At 33.3% G+C, this 19,738-nt stretch overlaps 1 protein-coding gene across 1 annotated transcript in view; it reads right to left on the minus strand.

The window, feature by feature from the left end:
- LOC100923378 (cation channel sperm-associated protein subunit beta) overlaps nucleotides 1-19,738 on the minus strand; it is a 212,392-nt gene that overhangs the window by 33,638 nt on the left and 159,016 nt on the right. Inside the window, exons 21-24 of the mRNA XM_031949291.1 lie at nucleotides 16,757-16,954; nucleotides 12,811-12,921; nucleotides 11,357-11,467; nucleotides 8,855-9,001 (exon numbers count right to left, since the gene is read on the minus strand). Coding sequence (XP_031805151.1) covers nucleotides 8,855-9,001; nucleotides 11,357-11,467; nucleotides 12,811-12,921; nucleotides 16,757-16,954 — 567 coding nt within the window. The remainder of the gene's footprint in view (nucleotides 1-8,854; nucleotides 9,002-11,356; nucleotides 11,468-12,810; nucleotides 12,922-16,756; nucleotides 16,955-19,738) is intronic.

Raw genomic sequence — 19,738 nt, forward strand, 5'->3', positions numbered from 1 at the left:
GCTGACCGCAGACCACCGCAAACTCTGCCCCAGAGTCTCTGCCTGATGCAAATCGGCCCTGGAAAAGCTCTATGGCCCCAAGCCGAGCTCCCCACTGCGCAGATTGGAGGCTAACCCGGGCTGTGTCCTCCTGCCGTGCAGGATCACAACTGCCCCAAGGAAAAGACCCGTACTGAGGGTTGGGGCTGCGCACTTGTGCTGAGATCTGTGCTTTCACTTTCGGTTTGAGGCTCTCCTCGGAACCTAATTTCTCTTCCCGTCTGCACTGATCTCCCCCCTGGCACCGGAACCAACCTTTTTTTTGGTGAGACTGCAGATTTTCTTCGGCCGGTGAGTTGTTCTACTCCTTATCTTTACGAATTGTAGCAGTCAAGACTATTTTTGAGGCTCGATATAATATTGATAAAGAGGGTAAAAGAAGAGCTTAGAAAGTCGCGTGTGTCTTCTCCGCCATCTTGGCTCCGCCCCCAAGAGTTCATATTTATGTAAACTTTTAAGGTTTACAAAATATTAGATTATTCTCATTTTATAAATGATGAACTGAGACCAAAAGAAGTGAAATTATTTTATTTAAGTCATTCTGGTAATACAAGTAATTCAGTGTTATGCTTTAGATATGTTACAGGTTCCATAGATTGTGGGGCTGGCCTGGGAACATCATCATAGATAATTCTTATTTGAAAAAAAAAATGTGTTCCATGTTCTAAACAAATGACTTATGAATGACCTCTTCATGAATTTGAGTCTGTCTGCTTTGCTATTAAAATTGATTAAACTAGCACTATCAGTCTTTTGAATCTATAAAAAGTCTAGCATACAAATATTGAACTGATAGCTTAGACTCCCACCAATGTGCTTACTAAAATCTCTGAATCAAAACATTTATGTCACTATGTCAGCCTTATTCTAACACTATGTCCTTAGCACTGATGGCCTTTTTTATATATGTAAGATACTCCACTACATAAAGTATTCAATCAAAGCTTCTAAATGCATATTAATTTGTTTACTAAATTGATAAGAGTCTTGAGTCTGCTTCAGGAGAGTTGAATTGAAAAATCCAGAATGTGTACAAACTTTGCCACCTTTGTTCAATGGATTAACTCATGACTATCTGTAAGAGAGTTCTCCAGAAATCTAACCAAGTTCTTGATATAAAGGAAAAGAGGACTAAATTCAGTCACAAGATAAATTAGATTACCCCACAATTTCTCTTTCTCTCTCTCTCTCTTTCTCTCTCTCTCTCTCTCTCTTTCTTTTTTTTTTTTTTTTTTTTGCCACCAATTACAATGCTCAAATATCCCAAAGTATAAATCTGGATATGGAAGTACTAAGTAACACCTTGCTTTCCTATAGAGTTACATCATCAATATTTGCATAGATTTAGAACATCACAGCATCCCTGCTGTTTCTAGTTTTCTTGAGGCTTTAGATAGCCAGTAATAATCCCCTTTGGGATACATAAAACTTGCATGCTGATTTCCTTCCTTTATTTCCACCAAATGTAGGATGCTGATTTACTATATAATCATTCAACTGAGAAAGCATTTTCTACTAAATATTAAAAATGAAATAAATTATCCAAATAAAAACTGATCAAATCTTCATATTTTAAAACTCCTAAAATTTAACGAAAAATGGCTAATTATTTCCATGAGTATCACTAATTGACCAAGAATTCAAGAGCTAAAAAGAAGATTTAACAATATAATAGGAATAACAATTCCCAAAGTTGTGGTGAGGATTACAAAATTATATAGACTTCAAAGCCACCTTAAAAATAAATCTGCCCAATGATCTCATTTTACAGATGAGGAAAGCAAAATTCAGAAATGGAAATGCCTCAGATATAAGGTGGATATAAATTTCTCTTAAGAACTTACATGAATATGGGATTTTACAATTATCTTTAACATATTTTAATTTATTGTAGAATTGTGATTTTTACCAATATATGCTAACTAATACAAATCACCTCAAATTTCACGGAGAAGAACTCTAAGTTAAATAAGATTTTTAACCTAGGGTCTACAAACATTTTAATATATCTTTTTGTTTGTTTGTTTTCTAATTTATTTATTTATTTTTTATTATAGGTTTTTATTTACAAAACATATGCCTGGGTAATGTTTCATCATTGACCCTTGCAAAACCTTCTGCTCCAACATCTCCCCTCCTTCCCCCCACCCCTTCCCCTAGATGACAGGCAATCCAATACATGTTAAATATGCTAAAGTTTAATATATCTTTTGATATTTAATAGAATCCAGTTTTCCTGTTACTCATAAGATATGGAGGTTCCATTAGGATTGAGATATCATCATCCTTGATATCAAAAATATAAGCCTATGTATTTTATTTTAAAATGTTATTTAAAACATGTAAAAATGTGGGGTTTTTTTGTTTTTTGTTTTTTGTTTTTTGTTTTGCAGAGGCAATTGGGGTTAAGTGACTTCCCCAGGGTCACACAGCTAGACAATGTTAAGTGTTTGAGACCAGATTTGAACTCAGGTCTTCCTGACTTCAGGCTGATGCTCCTAGCTGTTCCTAAAAATGTTATTTTGATAAAGAATCCATAGGTTTTATCAGATTGCTAAAGCAATCCATTACATTAAAAAAAAAAGTATAACAATCTTTGCCCTAGGTTGTCTTATATAGTAGGACTGACCCTACCCCCCATGAAGCATCTATAGGAAAGGTTTTCCATGGGCCATTCCATAGTCATGTAACTGATTTTGCCCAGGCAATATCTCAGAATACATGTGGCTCAGAACTGAAGGACCTATCAATCTGGGATAACAGCAAACTTTGAGGGATACTTTATCTGTATTTAAAATAAAAGTATTTTATTTATTTAATTAAATTTATTTAAATTTAAATTTCTTAAATTTAATTAAATAAATACTTTAACCTAGAATATTTTTTATTTCATTTTCAGCCTGAGACCATTTCAGCATTTCTGTCTGCCTTATCATGTCTCTGACTCATACTGAGATTTCTTGCAATTAGAATCCTGAGATTTTTTTTCACATGAATTCTATTCTTGCCACAGAATTCCCCATCCTATATTTATGCAGTTAATTTTTTTAAGCAAGTACATTACACTTATATTTATCTACATTCAGGTTCATTTTCTAGCCTTTACTTTTCTATCTTAGATCTTTTTTCATTCTGATTTTGTAAGTCAATATGTTAGCTTTGTGTCACCCATAAATTTCATAATGACACAATTTCCATTTTTTTTAATTCCAAAACTTTAATTTAAAAATGAGTAGCTATTTCACGTGATACAAACTTATATACATTTGTGAACAGAGTATATTCTGAATACTTTATTTTACTCTTCAAACACTGCTGGCATATACCTGAACATACTACACGGAAACTCAACTTTAACTTAACATTGTTTCATTTCTTGGCCAAATAACTGATTTTTAAAAAGGGAGGGAAGGACTTATAAAATGTAAACATTTGTACTATTTATCAAATAATAATCATCCTGAAAGTCTATTTTTTTAAAAAGTGATGAGATTTCCAAAATCTTGCTGTATTGCATACTGATGTAAATACAGTAATAAAAATTCCATTTAAAAAAATCCAAAACAAATCAAACTTTACAGACACAAGATATTAATTCTGGTTTAATTTATTACTAAGTCAGGATAAAAGTTGCTTTTTAAATTGCAATTATTGAGATGCTGCTTGTCTATAAGAGGATGAGCAGGGTGGATATGGAGAAAATATATAATGAGAAATTTTGAGGAAATGGGATTCACAGAATTCAAAAGAACTTCAAATTGACTGCAGATTTCAGTAAGGAGATGAAAGTAACCACAGTTCAAAAGTATTTTGACTTTCATTTTGCTTTGGTTTAGACTGTCATTCTTCCTTAGAGTAAAAAAGGTACTTCAAACAAAGTAGTGAAGTCTGACGAGATGGCAGAAGAGGAAACCAAACAGCCTAACTAAACACATTTTTCAGACAGAATGTAAAAGAACTACACACATTTATCACTATTCCAGTTTAGAAATTTGCTGGTGATACCTAGCTTTAGAGCTAAAGGAGAATCGCATTTCAGCTGATCTTGCTCCCAAGCCCACTGTTCCCAACCTTCATAAAGAAATCTTCCATCAAAATCATTGAATCCAGGAACCATTAATCATTTATCAAGAAAACCTAGTACAAAAATATGTCTGTGCTGCCACTTATGTAGTTAAGTTGGTTATTTTCTCAATGTTCTATTGATACATCCACCAGGATGTAGGTTAGAAGAAAAACCTAAAGCTACTTTGCAGCAGCAAGTGATCTTAGAACCCACTGGCAATCAGTGTAGCAACACAATGATCAGAGAGGCACCAGAGTAAGAGAGACAAAGAACAAGAGCAGGCCAAGGGAAAACTCAGTCTCATTAAAAGAACACAAAATTGGGTTCTATATTTGCATACACTGGATACTGGATAAACACGTAGTAGCAAAGTCACTGGAGATAACTAACCAGGGAAAAGCAAACTGCAAATTACTAATTTTTTTTTTATCTTTTAATTTTAAGCTTATTAAATGTTCACAAAATGTGTTTTCCAAGGCTTTTTGTCTCCTAAACTGGACAATGAACACTCAATATCACTCCATGTCACCACATAGCAGTGGTCAATATTGATGTCTGAACATCATCCATAACAAGATATATTGGGAAAAAAGCAGGGTTAGGGTTAAGTCTCATACATTTCAACCTTAGGACTAATTAATAGCAAAAGTATTTGACTTTCCATTTCTCTTTTTCTCTCCTTTGACAGTACTCTGGTAAGTGGTGTTTGTGTAGATAGAAATAGCAAGGTTCTTTGGGAGGGTAAGAGAGGAAGGGCAAAGATAATCCATGTACTGAATAATCAGGCCTTGGTTTATAGAGCCAACTATACATAGCATTCACAAAAGCTTCTTTACACTCACTGGTAAGGATGAACTTTGCTCCCAATTTAGAAAGCATTGATGCTTCAAAATGCTCAATACTCCTTTTTATGGATTAATGTTCTGGAATTTATTTCAGGTCATCAATGATGTTTCCATTTCTTTCCCTCTCAATTACCATTTATTTCCACTTCAAAAAAAAAAACTTTTTTTTTAATGTAAAGCTTTTTAAAAGCAAAAAATGTAAAAAACCTTTATGCTAGAAAAGTATTACACTTTGGGGCTGAGTAGGGCTACATTTATAAATTCTTTTATTGTGTAATTCCCAAACTATATATAAATGAGATTCTGCTATTGAAATAACAAGGTGATCTATGCCTTTATTCATAATGTAGTATTCCATTTACATTACAAAAACCATTCAGATGCATGTAGAACACACCTCCAGCCTGCACCCACACACACTCTCATCCAATTTATATATACAACATATGTACACAGACAAAATTTGATGCACACATATTTGAGTTAGGGAAGATTAGAAAATAAGTGTTTTCCTTGCCTAAGCTCCTCCCTGCTTATGGGGTGGGGGAGAAAATGATGGCACTCATGGCCTTTCAGGATATTTAAAAATACATTGAGTAGAACAAAAATTTCTCTTTAGCACACACATATAGTTAAAATGAAGACTGCTCCAACATCTGAGGTAATCCTCCTATATAAGTGACACCATGAATTAGGAGGAAAAAAGTGTATTATAATAAATACAAAGCAGTTAAACAGACAAGAAAACCCAATTAATGACAGACCCAGGATACTTTGGGAAATATAGAATCCTCTTATGTAAGAAATAGATCCATGACCCATTTCAATTTCTTCTCCGCAATGGCCATGACACAATTTCCATTTTTACACTAAATTGCAGTTCACCATTGATCAAATACAAGTCAAGAGTTAGAAGGAGAAAACAACTAGGGTCAGATAGGTGGCGCAGTGGAGGACCTGAATTCAAATCTAGCCTCAGATACTTAATACTTCCTAGCTGTATGATCCTGGATAAGTCACTTGATTTGACCCCAATTGCCTCAATATGAGAGAGAGAGAGAGAGAGAGAGAGAGATTAAGAGAACATTGAGAGGTTGAGATCAACAAGAATCATAGACTATAACATCTTTATATTTGAACTTAAACTTTGTATCTAGGAGTACTGAAATCCTGAAATTTTTTGGCAGCATAGGCCCCAGGGCAGCACAGCTATGGATTGTAAAGGAAGCTTAGGACAATCTCCCTTTTGCCCTAAGAGCAGACTTCAACCTTTAAAGATAAGCAAAAAAAAAAAATCAAAAAGACCTCTGATCATAGATGAGACAGGGAAGAACAAATCTTAAATCCTGAAAACACTAAAGGTCAAAAGCCCCCAAATGATATCACAAAGGGTGATATGAGTTGTTCTTCAATTAAAAAGGGCTTTCCTGGTAGAATTCAAAAAAGATCTTAAAAGAAAGTTAGAAGAAAAATGGGGAAAGAAAATAAGAGCTTTGGAAAAGGAAACACAGAAATTGTCTGAAGAAAACCACTCCTTAAAAAATAGTTCTAGTGAAATGAAAAAAAATTCTAATGAACAAAACAATTCATTTAAAAGTTCAAGTGGTAAAATAGCGATTTAAAGAATACACTTATCATCTCCAGAAAAAAACCCTAAAATGAAAATTCCAAGGAATATTTTAGCTAAATTCCATAATTAGCAGATCAAGGAGAAAATATTTCAAACAGCCAGGAAAAAAAATTCAAATATTGAGGAGTTACAATCAGGATTACCCAGGACCTGACAGCTTCCACTTTAAAGTGAAGGGATCAAAGAGCCTGGAAGATGATATTCCAGAGGGCAAAGGAGCTTGAACTGTAGCCAAGAATCAGCTCTTTAGAAAATGTAAGCATTATCTTTTCAGGAAAAAAGATGAACATTCAATGAAAGAGGGGATGCTAAATTATTTTTATTGAAAAGACCAGAGCTAAACAGAAAATTGATCTTCAAAATCAAGACTTAAGAGAAAAGTAAAAAGGGAAGAAAAAACTATTTTTTTAAAAGTTAAATATTTGCATCTACACATGGGAAGATGATACATGCAATTCTTGAGAACTGTACCTTTGTCAGGGCAGTTAGAAGGGGTATAAGAAGACGCAGATATAAATTGACTTTCTTGTGCTTATATAAAAAAGAAACTAGGGATGGAAAAGGAACTGTCCTGGGAGAAAAGGAAAAAGTAGGTAAAATGGGATCAACTACATCGTGTCCCATCATGAAGAGGACACAAGACCTGTTACATATAAGAGAAAGAAGAGAGGGAGATGAGTATTGTTTGAACCTTAATCTCATCAGGTTTGGCTCAAAGAGGAAATATCATGCATATTATTTTGTACAAAAATTTGTCTCACCCTATACAGAAGTAGGAAAAGAAAGAGAAAAAGAACAGGGGAGACTAGTAGAAGGGAGGGCAGAAATAGAAGGGGAAAGGGATAAGAAGGGTTCCTGTAAAAGAGAGTGCAGATTGAATTAGTGAAAAAAAAAACAATAAAATAGATACCTTTAATTAATTTGATTAGAAAAAGGAAAGAAGAAAATCAAATTGCTAGTATCAAAAATTAAAAGGGTGTACTTTGCACTAATGAAGAGGAATTAGAGCAATGATTAGGAGCTATTTTGCCAACTGTATGTCAACAAATTTGATAATCTAAGTGAAATGGAGGAATACTTACAAAAATATAGATTGCCCAGATTAACAGAGAAAAAAATAAATTCCTTTAATAGTCCTATTTTAGGAAAAGAAATTGAACAAGCTATTAATCAACTGCCTCCAGGGTCAGATGGGTTTACATGTGAATTCTACCAAACATTTAAAGGACAATTAATTCCAATACTATGCAAACTATTTTGGAAAATAGAGAAAGAAGGAGTCACACCAAATTCCTTTTATGATACATAAATGGTGCTGATACTTAAACCAGGTAGGGTTAAAACAGAAAAAGAAAATTATAAACCAATGTCCCTAATAAATAATGATGCAAAAATCTTAAATAAAATATTAGCAAAAAGATTACAGCAAGTTATCATTAAGATAATATACCATGACCAAGTAAGGTTTATACAAGGAATGCAGGGCTGGTTCAATATTAGGAAAACTATTAGCATAATTGACTGTATCAATAACTAACCTAACAAAAATTATATGATTATCTCAATAGATGCAGAAAAAGCATTTGACAAAATACGAAACCCAATTCTATTAAAAAAAACCCTAGAGAGTATAGGAATAGGGCTTTCCTTAAAACTATAAGTGGCATCTATCTAAAACGATTAACACGCATTATTTATAATGGAGAGAAGCTAGATGAATTCCCATTAAGATTAGGGGTAAAACAAAGATGCCAACTATCATCACTATTATTCAATATTATACTAGAAATGTTAGCTTTAGCAATAAGAAAAGAAAAAGAAATTAAAGGGATTAGAATAGGCAATGAGGAAATAAAATCATCGCTCTTTGCAAATGATATTATGGTATACTTAAAGAATCCTAGAGAGTCAACTAAAAAAACTACTAAAAACAGTAACTTCAGCAAAAGTTTTTTTTTTTGCAAGATACAAAATAAATCCACATAAATCATTTCTATATGTTACCAACAAAGTCCAGCAGCAAGAGTTACATAGAGAAATTCCATTTAAAATAGCTGTAGATTATATAAAATATTTGGGAATCTACCTGTCAAGACAAGCCAGGAACTATATGCTAGAGTAAAATTCATTAGAAGGATGATCACCATTTCTAAATACTTTTCCAAAGGAACTTTCATGAGATCATAGACATAAATTCACAGTCTTACATATAATTTTGCATTTGTAAACTTCTAATCTAAATGATTTGACATTTAACAATCAAGTTAGAAATAGACAAGTCTTACTGAGTTTCCAGTTTTTCCTGTTATTCACTTCAGATATAGTAATAAGATATGGAGGTTCCATTGGGACTAAGAAATCCCCATCCTTGATATCCAAAAAGATAGGATACTGGTTAACTGGATACAAAAACCGCAAAACCTAAAAATGAATTACAAAAGGGCTTTTGAACATTGAAGAGACCACATCATATTTCTTTTAAACTATAATATCAATTGTACTTTTAGTTTCATTTAATAAATAGTGCAATAGATGTTTAAAAGCAAAATCTTTGTCTTTAGGTGTTTGTTTTGTTGGCTTTTTCTCATAATATGAAATTAAAACAAAAACAACTTTCATCTACATGAATTCCAGAAAGTAAAATTAAAAATCACTTCCTTGTCTCCAATTTCACCAAACCCTGTAATCTGCCTTTTAATTAATTACTCAACTGAAACTCTTTTCCCCCAAGATAGATTACTCAAAAAAAGATAAAAGATGATCTTTTCTTAATCTAAATCCTTCTTAACTTCCATATACAGCATTTGATACTGTTGACCAAATTCTCCTCTGAGATAATCTCTTCTCTGTCAGTTATTGGAGGGTTTTTTTTTTGACACAATTATTTCTTTTGGTTCTCCTTTTGCCTTCTGACTGTTCATGCTCAATCCCTTTTATTGCATCATAATCTATATCACATCTCCTTATTATGAATATTGCCCAAAGTTCTGTGCTGGACCATCTTCACTCTTTACTCTCTTACTTTTTGTAGTCTCTTTAGCTATTCTGTTTTCAATTATCATCTATATGCAAATAATTCCTAAAGACATATATAGAGATAGATAGATAGATAAATTCATCTCTAATTTCTTCTGCGCTCCAAATTCACCATTAATTGCTTACTGTATATTTCAATTTGGATATTTCTTGAACATTTCAATTCAATTACACCTAAAATAAAATTCACACTTTTTTCATAAATCCACCCTTTCTCATAATCTAATATCTGTCTAGGGCACCACTATTCTTATTCTGATAAAGGTTCAAAATCACAACTTTTCAATTCCTGTTTCTCCCTTATCCCATATACCAAGTCTTGTTTTTTCTTCTCCTACTTCATCTCTCACATCCATATTCTTTTCTCCACTGATTCTCCACCCAACTAAAGACTCTCTTCATCTATTATCTAGATAATTGAAATAGTCTTCTAATTACCTTACCTGATCCAGCCAGGAAAACACTGTGCACAATAACAACAACATTGTATGTTAATAGATTTTAATAGAATTATGTTCTCAGCTATACACTGATCTAAGACAATTACAAAAGACACATGATAGAAAATGCCGGATATATACAGAGAAAGCACTATGGAGTCTGAATGTAGATTGAAACATATTATTTCCACTTTTTTCTTTCCTGTAGTTTTCCCCTTTTTTCTGATTATTCTTTTACAACATAATTAATGTGGAAATATGCTTAATATGGTTATATATGTATAAGCTATATCAAATTTCTTGCTGTCTTGGTAAAGGGGAAGGGCGAAAAAAGTTGGAACTCAAAATCTTATAAATGTGAACATATATTCTATTATGTGTCTGAGGGGGTAGTAGAAAAGGGGAGAGACAGAGAAAGACAGAGAAAGAGAGAGAGAGAAAGACAAAGAGACAGAAAGACAGAGGGAGGATAAGAAGTGTTTGTTGAATTGGATGATTCTCTAAGGAGAGAGTAGAGGATACTGGGAATAGCTATGGTGGTATAATTTTAAAAAGCACAAGATCAACAAAAATTTATTTTTTGAAAAGAAAAAAATGATTTAAATCATTGGATAAATACTGATGATGCCACACAGGATTATATAATGAGTCACTGAAAGAATAAGACACACTGACCTTTGCATAACAAAGCAAGCCAGTTTCAAATGGACACATTCAACAGTAGGTCAGGCAAGTGGTGATATTATCCATGGTGAAAAACTCCTTAGAAAAAGTTACTTTTGTGGGAGAAATACCAACTTTCTTATTACCTACCTTGATTGACCAAAAAACACTATCACTTTATGTATTTCAAAAACTCTTAAGATATAATAAAATAGGTAACAATGTCTCTAAAATAATAATGGCTGATTATATATATATATATATATATATATATATATATATATATATAAAATGTGTGTGTGTTAGGAGCTGAAAAACATTGAAGGCAGAGCCAACACACCAAGGAAAGCCAACTCTACAAAAGTCCTGATTATGTGCCAAGTTGAAAGCATATGTGTGTATACATATATACATATAAATATATATGCCTTTCATGTGATTAAAAACTTAATATATGCTTATAGAATAAGGAAAGGAAGGGTACAGCAAAGAAGGGGAGGAAAGGGAAAAGAGGGAGAGAATACATGTCTTTCTACAAATATGATGTGAGCTTTGTTTCTGTTTTTTTTTAGAGACTCTTTAAAGTCATGAATTGAACATTTAAGTAATTTGTTTTCAGGCTATCAAAATATTTTACCTTTTCTATGCAGTCTGAGAAAGCTATATTTTGAGACATCTTCTCTTCCGTTGTACAATTACAGTCTTTTCTAGAGGTCTTGTTTAAACACTTCTTATATTTCCCTGATTTCTACAAAGCAAATACAAGTGGGGAGAGGGAAAAAATGATTATGATGCATCAGCCTCATACTTATTGCTGTCAGCAGCCAGTTCAGTCATCATCTTCATACAAGGATGATTCATTGGTTTTTCCCTCTTGCCCTCAGATAAATACAGACTAACAAACTAGAGAAATTAATCCTAAGTGAATAAATATATTCAGGACAATATTCCCATCACAGCAAGAAGTTATATATGAAATTTACACACAAAAGTCCTCAGGGAAAAAGGTATTCCTAAAGTATTGTGGGTAATAGGATTTTCCTAGGACCATAGTTCTAAGCTATTTTCATTTGCTGAACACAAAGGTGAAAACTAATGCCCTTCATGTTCTAGTAAAGAAAGGAAGGAAACAAAGAAAAAAAAGGAAGGGAGGGAGGAAGGGAAGGAGAGAGAGAGAGAGAGAGAGAGAGAGAAAGAAAGGAAGGAAGGAAGGAAGGAAGGAAGGAAAAAGGAAGGAAGGAAGGAAGGAAAGAAGGAAGGAAAGAAGGAAGGAAGGAAGGAAGGAAGGAAGGAAGGAAGGAAGGAAGGAAAGGAAAGAGGGAGGGAGGGAGGAAGGAAGAAGAAAGAAAGAAAGAAAGAAAGAAAGAAAGAAAGAAAGAAAGAAAGAAAGAAAGAAAGAAAGAAAGGAAGGGTTGAGGGACGGAGGGAGGGAAGAAGGAAGGAAAGAAGGAAGTAGGAAGGGAGGAAGGGAAGGAAGGAGGGAGGGAGGAAGGGAGAAGAAAGGAAGGAAGAAAGGATGGAGGGACAAAGGGAGAGAAGAAGGAAGGAAGGAAGGAAGGAAGGACAGAGGGATGGAGGGAGGGAAGAAGGAAGGAAGAAAGGAAAGAGGGAGGGAGGAAGGGAGGGAGAGAAAGAAACAAAAAAGAAGGAAAGAAAGAAGGTGCTAGAAATGTAGGAAAATATACATTAAAGATACTTCATTTACATAAGGACCACAAATGAAAAACTTGGTAGTAGTCATCAGCTTGAAGAATCTTAGTGATGCTCTGAATAGGGAAAGGATAATTATAGGGCAAAGAGAGTTCATGATGTAGCATTTTTTAGAGTTTTTCCCTAGAGAAAATTAAAAATGAAACACAAGGACTTTGTAGTTTGTTATCCAACAAAAAGGTGCCAATATATTCCTTAAGTTTCATTTGCCATTCAGTTTACTTTCTTCAGTAGTGATGATACAATTATCAAAGGGATACTGTCATCAGTAATATGTTATGGATTTTAATAAAACTCAGCAGAAGTTATAGAGATTCAAGATATGAATGTGCTGAGTTTTAGACCACCAAAACACTAATGTAACCATAGGAAATTACTTACTTTTGATAGAGGATGGTAATTCCTTGGTTTGGGTTTGCTGGGATCTGCATGATAAAAATTATCAGTAGTTGGGATGGCTATTCCCAGTGATGATGGAGGTCTGTAGTTTATCTACGTGGGATTAAACATTATTATACAAACAGAGCTTAGTAAATAAATGCAAATTTATACATTATTGTTGTTTATATTACACTGGTTGTGGGTACTTTTTATTTTCAATAACCAGTAGAAGGAATGGTCACATTGAACTGCCTCACTGCTTTAGTCATCCCTATGTCTTGGCCACTCCTGACACATAATAACAGTCTGTAGAGCACATAATAGGTAATAGCTAGTATTCAGTTACTCATCTTATATACACTTAAGGACAAGAAATTCAGCTGGACTATAAGTTGAAGTCTCTGGCCTGCAAAGCCTAAAATATCAGAAGTAAGAGAATCCCTTACACATGGCTCTAATTCAATGTTCTAATAAATATGATTATCTGGTTTCATAGCAACTAGGAAATTAGAGGTTGATTCAAGAGACAATAGTAATAAGAGAATCAATAAAGCAAACAGAGGATCATAGTGTAGGGCCATATAGCTATATACATTCCAGACTGAACCCTTAGAACTACAGTACAAAATAAGTCATCAGCTCCTTGAGAAGAGGGCCTTTAGGGAAGTGGAACCAAGACAGCAGAATTTAGTCAAGCCTTTGCCTGAGTTCTTTCTGGCTTCCCTCAGAATCAACAAAAGATCAAGCCTCTAAACAGATTTTGGAGTGACAGAACCCACAAATGTTCAGATTATAAAAAAATTTCCAGCAGATATCTCAGAGAGATTTCAGAAAAGGTCTGTTTCAATTGGGCACAGGGGATGCAGGTCAGTATAGGAACAGCACAGGGAATCTAGTGGGAGGCTCTTAGCAAAATACAGCAATATTGTCTACTCTCTCCTGGTTTAAAAGCCAATTGATCTTCAGACTAGCTATGAGAACTCCAGTACAACTACAGAAGACAAATAGCAAGCCCCTAAACTCTAGCATAACAGACAGGACTTGATGAGACCCACTCAGCACAGTGGGAAATCCAGCAGCACAAGCAATAGTACAATGTGAACTCACTGTTGTCCTCTAAAGGAAGCTAGGGATAAACTCCTCTTTGCCCTAGGAGAAGATTCAACCTTTAAAAATGAGCAAAAAAGCAAAGAGCTCTGATCATAGATAGTTTTATGGTGACAGGAAAGAATAGATCTCAAACCCTGAGAATACTAAAGGCAAAACATCTCCAGATGAAATCTTAAATAGTGATATAAGTTTGTCTCCATCTCACAAGGCTCTCTTGGAAGAATTCAAAAAGGATTTTAAAAAGAGAAGAAAAATGAGGAAAGGTGATCAGAGCTTTGTAGGAGAGTTTAGAAAAGAAAATAGAAATTAACTGAAGAAAACAAGTTCTTAAAAAATAAATTTGGTTAAATGGGGGAAAAAACATACTGAAGAAAACCCACTTCTTTAAAAAAAATATTTGGGGGAAGCTAGGTGGCACAGTGCATAGAGCACCAGCCCTGAAGTCAGGAAAACCTAATCTGTGTGACTCTGGGCAAGTCACTTAAGCCCAATTACATTTAGCAAAAAGAAAAAAAAATTGGTGAAATGGAAAAAGAAAGCAATTCCTTAAAAAATAGAATTAATGAAAGGGGAAAAATTCAATGAAAAAAAAAAAACCAACTTCTTTAAAAGTTCAATTGGCCAAATGCAAAGGGAGGTTAAGAAAAAGCTAACTGAAGAAAATAATTCACTAAACTAGAATTTTGGAAGTGACTGACTCAAGAACACATCAAGAATCAGTGAAGCAAACCCTCCAAATAAATAAATACAAGGAAAAAAATTTTAAATGTAAAATACCTCACTGGAAAAACAATTGACCTGGAAAACAGATTCAGGAGAGACAATCTAAGAATTCTTGGACTACCTGAAAGCCACAATGAAAAAAACAAAAAGTCTGGGCATCATCTTTCAAGAAATCATCAAGGAAAACTATCTTGATATCCTAGAATCCGAAAGGTAGAAGAGTCATTGAAAGAATAAACCACTTACCCCCTGAAAGAGACTTCCAAAATAAAAACTCCAATGCATATTGTAGATAGAATTCAGATCAAGGATAAAATACTGCAAGCAGTCAGAAATAAACAATTAAAACCACAATCAGTATTACTTAGAAATTGGCAGCTTCCACTTTAAAGGATCAGAAGGTCCTGGAAACCCTCTGGATATTCCAGAGGGCAAAAGAACTTGGACTGCAGCCAATAATCAACTACCCAACAAAACTAAGCATTATCTTTTAGGAGAAAAGATGGATATTCAATGAAATAAGGGATTTTTGATCATTTTTGATAAAAAGACCAGAGCTGAACATAAAATTTGATCTTCAAATATGGAACTCAAGAGAATTATAAGAGGATAAAAAGGGAAGAAAAAAACTTAAAAAATTTTAAAGGTAAAAGTGTTTACACCCGTACATGGGAAGATATTTGTAACTTGAGAACTGTATCTTTGTTAGAGGTATATTTGGAGGTTGTAGGTATAAGTTGACTTTAATGTGTGGTAATAAAAAAGAAATTAGGTATGGAAAAGGAATTGTACTGGAAAATAGGAAAGGGAAATAGAATAAATTACATCACATGAAGGATGAGCATGAAAGAAAGGAGGGAGGGGGATGAACATTGAGAATAGAGCTTACAAGCCTATGTAACATGGGACTAGTCAATAAGAGCACTGTCCTCAGGTCTACCTCCTGCCAAACAATTTGCAGAAACTTGGCTACCTGCCTTCTGCAAGTACTTGGTAGTTTTTTTACTTCAAAGTATTCTGTGCCAATTTATGGGCAGGAAAGTCCTAGAACACTTGACCATGCTATAAAGGAGAAAGCCATAACTTTTTATTCTATATCATCAGATATGTCCAAGAATAATGCTCACCTGGCACACCCAAGTGATTTGGCAGAAGGCATGCATATCCTGGAGAACCTGGTCCCATTAGTCAATTCCTATGGTTATTGCTCTTTTTTTAGCTTTCCCATTGCCTACTACTAGATACTAGATGTAGTGATAGGTGCTTAATAAATTTATATTAAATTAATAATGGGCAAGTTAATGATGAAAACAAATAATAAAGGATTAAATAACATCAAGAAAAAATTAAGCAAATAGAATTGTTTGTAATATATTGTAGAAACCTTTCCTTTTGTACCTTACCTTTGTCTTTTTTACCCTTACTTTGTATTGTATTTATTTGTGGTGTCATTTTCTGTCAAGATTATAAGATCCTCAATAGTAAAGCTTGACACTTTTTATACTAAATGAGTCTCTTCCTTGAACTTGATCCTCTTAGTTGATCTCTGCAACAGCAAAATTATCAAATTCCTAGATCTCCCATCCCTTCACTAAGGGAACTGGAATCCTAGAGTCTCTCCTTCAATTGAACTAAATTTGACTTTATGACTTCTATTTTTATTTTTTGCATTATGAATTAAAGAGTGATTTGGTATGTTTAACATGATTAGTAGGTATAGCCAATATCAAATTGCCTGCTGTCTTGGGAAGGGGGAAGAGAAGGGACAGAAAATGTGGAACTCTAAATCTTACAGATATGAATATTGAAAACTATCTTTGCATGTAATTGAAAAATAAAATACTATTAAATGTTTTAAAAAAGTGATTTGAAGTCATGCTTTATGATGTTCATTCCAGAAACGAGCAAAAAGACAAATTTCACCTTTGAATAACAAATCTCTAAATTCAAATTAGCTAACCTAGAAAATCCATTTATAATAATCTTCTAACACCTCTTCTGAATGGTATGACCATTAAGTGAATACCATTGTAAATGATTTTAAGCATCTTAAAAAGATCCCTATAGTAAAAGACTAAGTACAATTATTACTCCCCAAACAAGCAGTTCTTACCGGCAAAGTTTTGATGATGTTGTAACCATGTTCATCTTGATATTCTCCCTCTTCCCAGTTGTCCAAGGATATTTTGTATTTGTGCAAAAATTTTATGTGTTTATTGTAGCAACAGCTGCTCTTCACTTTTAGGGTAATTGTTGATGTATCACAATCAGTTGTTGCCTGCCAGATTATGAATGCAATTGAAGTGATACCCTATGAGAGAGTCACATAATTGGTGTTTACTTAAAGCAACCAAAAGAAGAAAATTTTAATTTTCAAAGAATTATATGAGATATTTAGACAATTTCATTGGGAATAAGACAACAGAAAAACATAAAGTTATTCTTTTTTTTAGGAAACACTCTTTGTATATTTAATTACTAATGAAATTGATTATTCAAGATAACAGTATCTTAGCAAATTATGACATTACATAAAGTTTTCTATCATTATAATGAGCTCTATTGAGCTTATTAAGGTACTTAATAAATATTAGATAATGAAAAGATGTTGAGATTAGTATCTGCTTAGGTAGAGGTATCCACAGAGGACATCACAGACCCCCTAGAACTAAAGCATAATTTCTTATAAATTATAACTGTTTTCCAGGATAAAATGATTTGTGTAATTTTTTTTTAATTTTTAAAATTCATTCCTGGGTATACTTTTATGAGAAATATTATAATTAATCTCTGAAGTGCTAACAGATAAGATAGATAAATAGATACATACATACATACATAGAGACATAGATGATGGATGGATATAGATGCATGAATGTTTATATGTCTATATATACATAAATACATATATAGGTGTGGCGGGAGTTGTTATGGTTTAAAAATCATTTTTTTTTTCCAGAGTTAATGATACATTATGAATTTGAGGTCTGGAAGAACCTTACTATATTTCTACCTTTTTTTATTGCCTATTTTAGAGTACTAGATCTGTAATTTCTCCAAAAGAATCTTGCCATGCTAGTTTTATAAAGTGGTTTGTCACAGCATTAGCCTGCAAATTATTTAGTTACCATGACTTTTTTTTTTTTCCATATTGGCATAACTCAAGTCTTAAACAATAGACATTCCTCCTTAAATTAGGTGATTCATGATTTGCTTAAAGAATGATTTTATTTTATAACTGTATTTATATAAAACTGGTTGTGTTAAGATCTTTTGATTGATTGAAAAATATATTATATTCATTTTGTAATTATTTTGAATTTCTCATATTTTTTCTAAATTTCATTATTATACAGGTCAATCCCTGAGTTTTTAAAAATAAACTGTCTTGTCAGCTGAAAATGTCAGCAAAAAATGTGTTCACTTTACAACTATTTACGTGTTGGTGTTCTTTTTCCAAAACACAGCCAGGTGATAAAAGAGTTCAGATCTTTTATTGCGTCCTTCAGTATAGCCCAGTTAGCTCAGAGGCCTATCTCTCCGCTTGTTTCTAAGAGCTCCACTCGAATGTCTCCAAATCCAAAGGTTTGTCCTTCCGACTCCAGCAAGCACCAAAGTAGAAGATATGATGAATCTCTCTTGCCTTGGAGATAGGGCTTCTAGGCTTTCTCACAGAGTGCTCCTCTCCAACTCCTGGGAATGCCCCCAAATAACTCTTTCGAGTGGCTTACTGGAGGTGTATTTATGCTACTTCTCCCAGAGTGGGATTGTGGGATATCTCCCAGCATGCTCTCTGGCCCTAAGGGAGGTGTGAATCAGATATCTCTTTCTAAACCCTGAATTCTCCCAAAGGTGTGAACTCCATTGAGTACTTAGATACTTATGAGCTCTCTAAAGGTGTGAACACAAGCATTGTTTCCATCAGTTGTACTTAGTACCTTGTTTCAAGTTCTGGCCCAAAATATCTCTTTCTAAGATCAAATCAATCATATTGAACCATGCTAAATTAGATAATTATTGTCTCTATCAACTCTAATGGCTTAACACTTTGTAAAGATTCCAACATTTATGCCTTTAGTTTCTTTTTTATTCTTTTTTTTTTTTTTGCTACTGCTTGTATTTCCAATATAATATTAAATTATATTGGTGATGAGGGCATCATTGCTTGACCTCTATATTTAATGGAAAATCTTTTAGTGTTTCTCCAATCAAAATAATGACTTTCTAGATATATAATTTTTACTTAATCTAAGATTCTATTTTTGTACTTTTTAGTGTTTTTAAGCACAAAAAGTTGTATTATGTCACAGCTAGTTTTTTAAACTATTGATATAATTATGTAGTTTTAATCATTTAGAAATTATAATTAGTATTTTTGAGTTGTTGTAGTGGGTAACGAGCTCAAATTCTGAGTTCCAATTCTACCTCAGGTGATTGCTAGCTGTGTGAAGCTGGAAAAGTCATTTAACTTTTCTCATCTTCAATTTTCTTATCTCAAAATGAGAAATATAATACAATCTATCTCACAAGGTAAATGTGATGAAATTAAATAACAGGCAGAGTGTTTTGCAAAAAAAGAGCTATAAAAATTATAGTAGTGGTGGTAATGCTGGTGATGGTAGTGTTGGTGATGGTGGTATTATTTTTATTGTTTTTGTTGTTTGCAAATGTTGAAATACTATTACAAGCCTCACATATAAATTGATTTGTTATGTTTATGTGCCTCTCTGTGTATACCTATATGAACACATTTTACTAGAATATCATTTTTAATATCTATATCCATGGTTTATACTTCTCTGGCTCTGATTAGCTATTGGCTGTTATATTCATTTTCTCTTTGGTGCTATTTGGGTTTTTTTTTCATTGCACACTCAGTTAATACTTTGCATGGACAAACTCAGTTAAGTAGCCAGCAACCCGTAATATACAAATTTAAGCTAAGAACTAAAGGATAAGGAGTCAGAAATTTCTTCTTAAGGAATGCACACATGCATATTTAACCTATATCAATTTGCTTGCTGTCTTGGGGAAGGGGAAAGGGAGAAAGAAGGGAGAACATTTTGTAATACTAAGTTTTACAAAGATATATATT

The sequence above is a fragment of the Sarcophilus harrisii genome, chromosome 2 (assembly GCF_902635505.1).
Source record: "Sarcophilus harrisii chromosome 2, mSarHar1.11, whole genome shotgun sequence".
Lineage (NCBI taxonomy): Eukaryota > Metazoa > Chordata > Mammalia > Dasyuromorphia > Dasyuridae > Sarcophilus > Sarcophilus harrisii.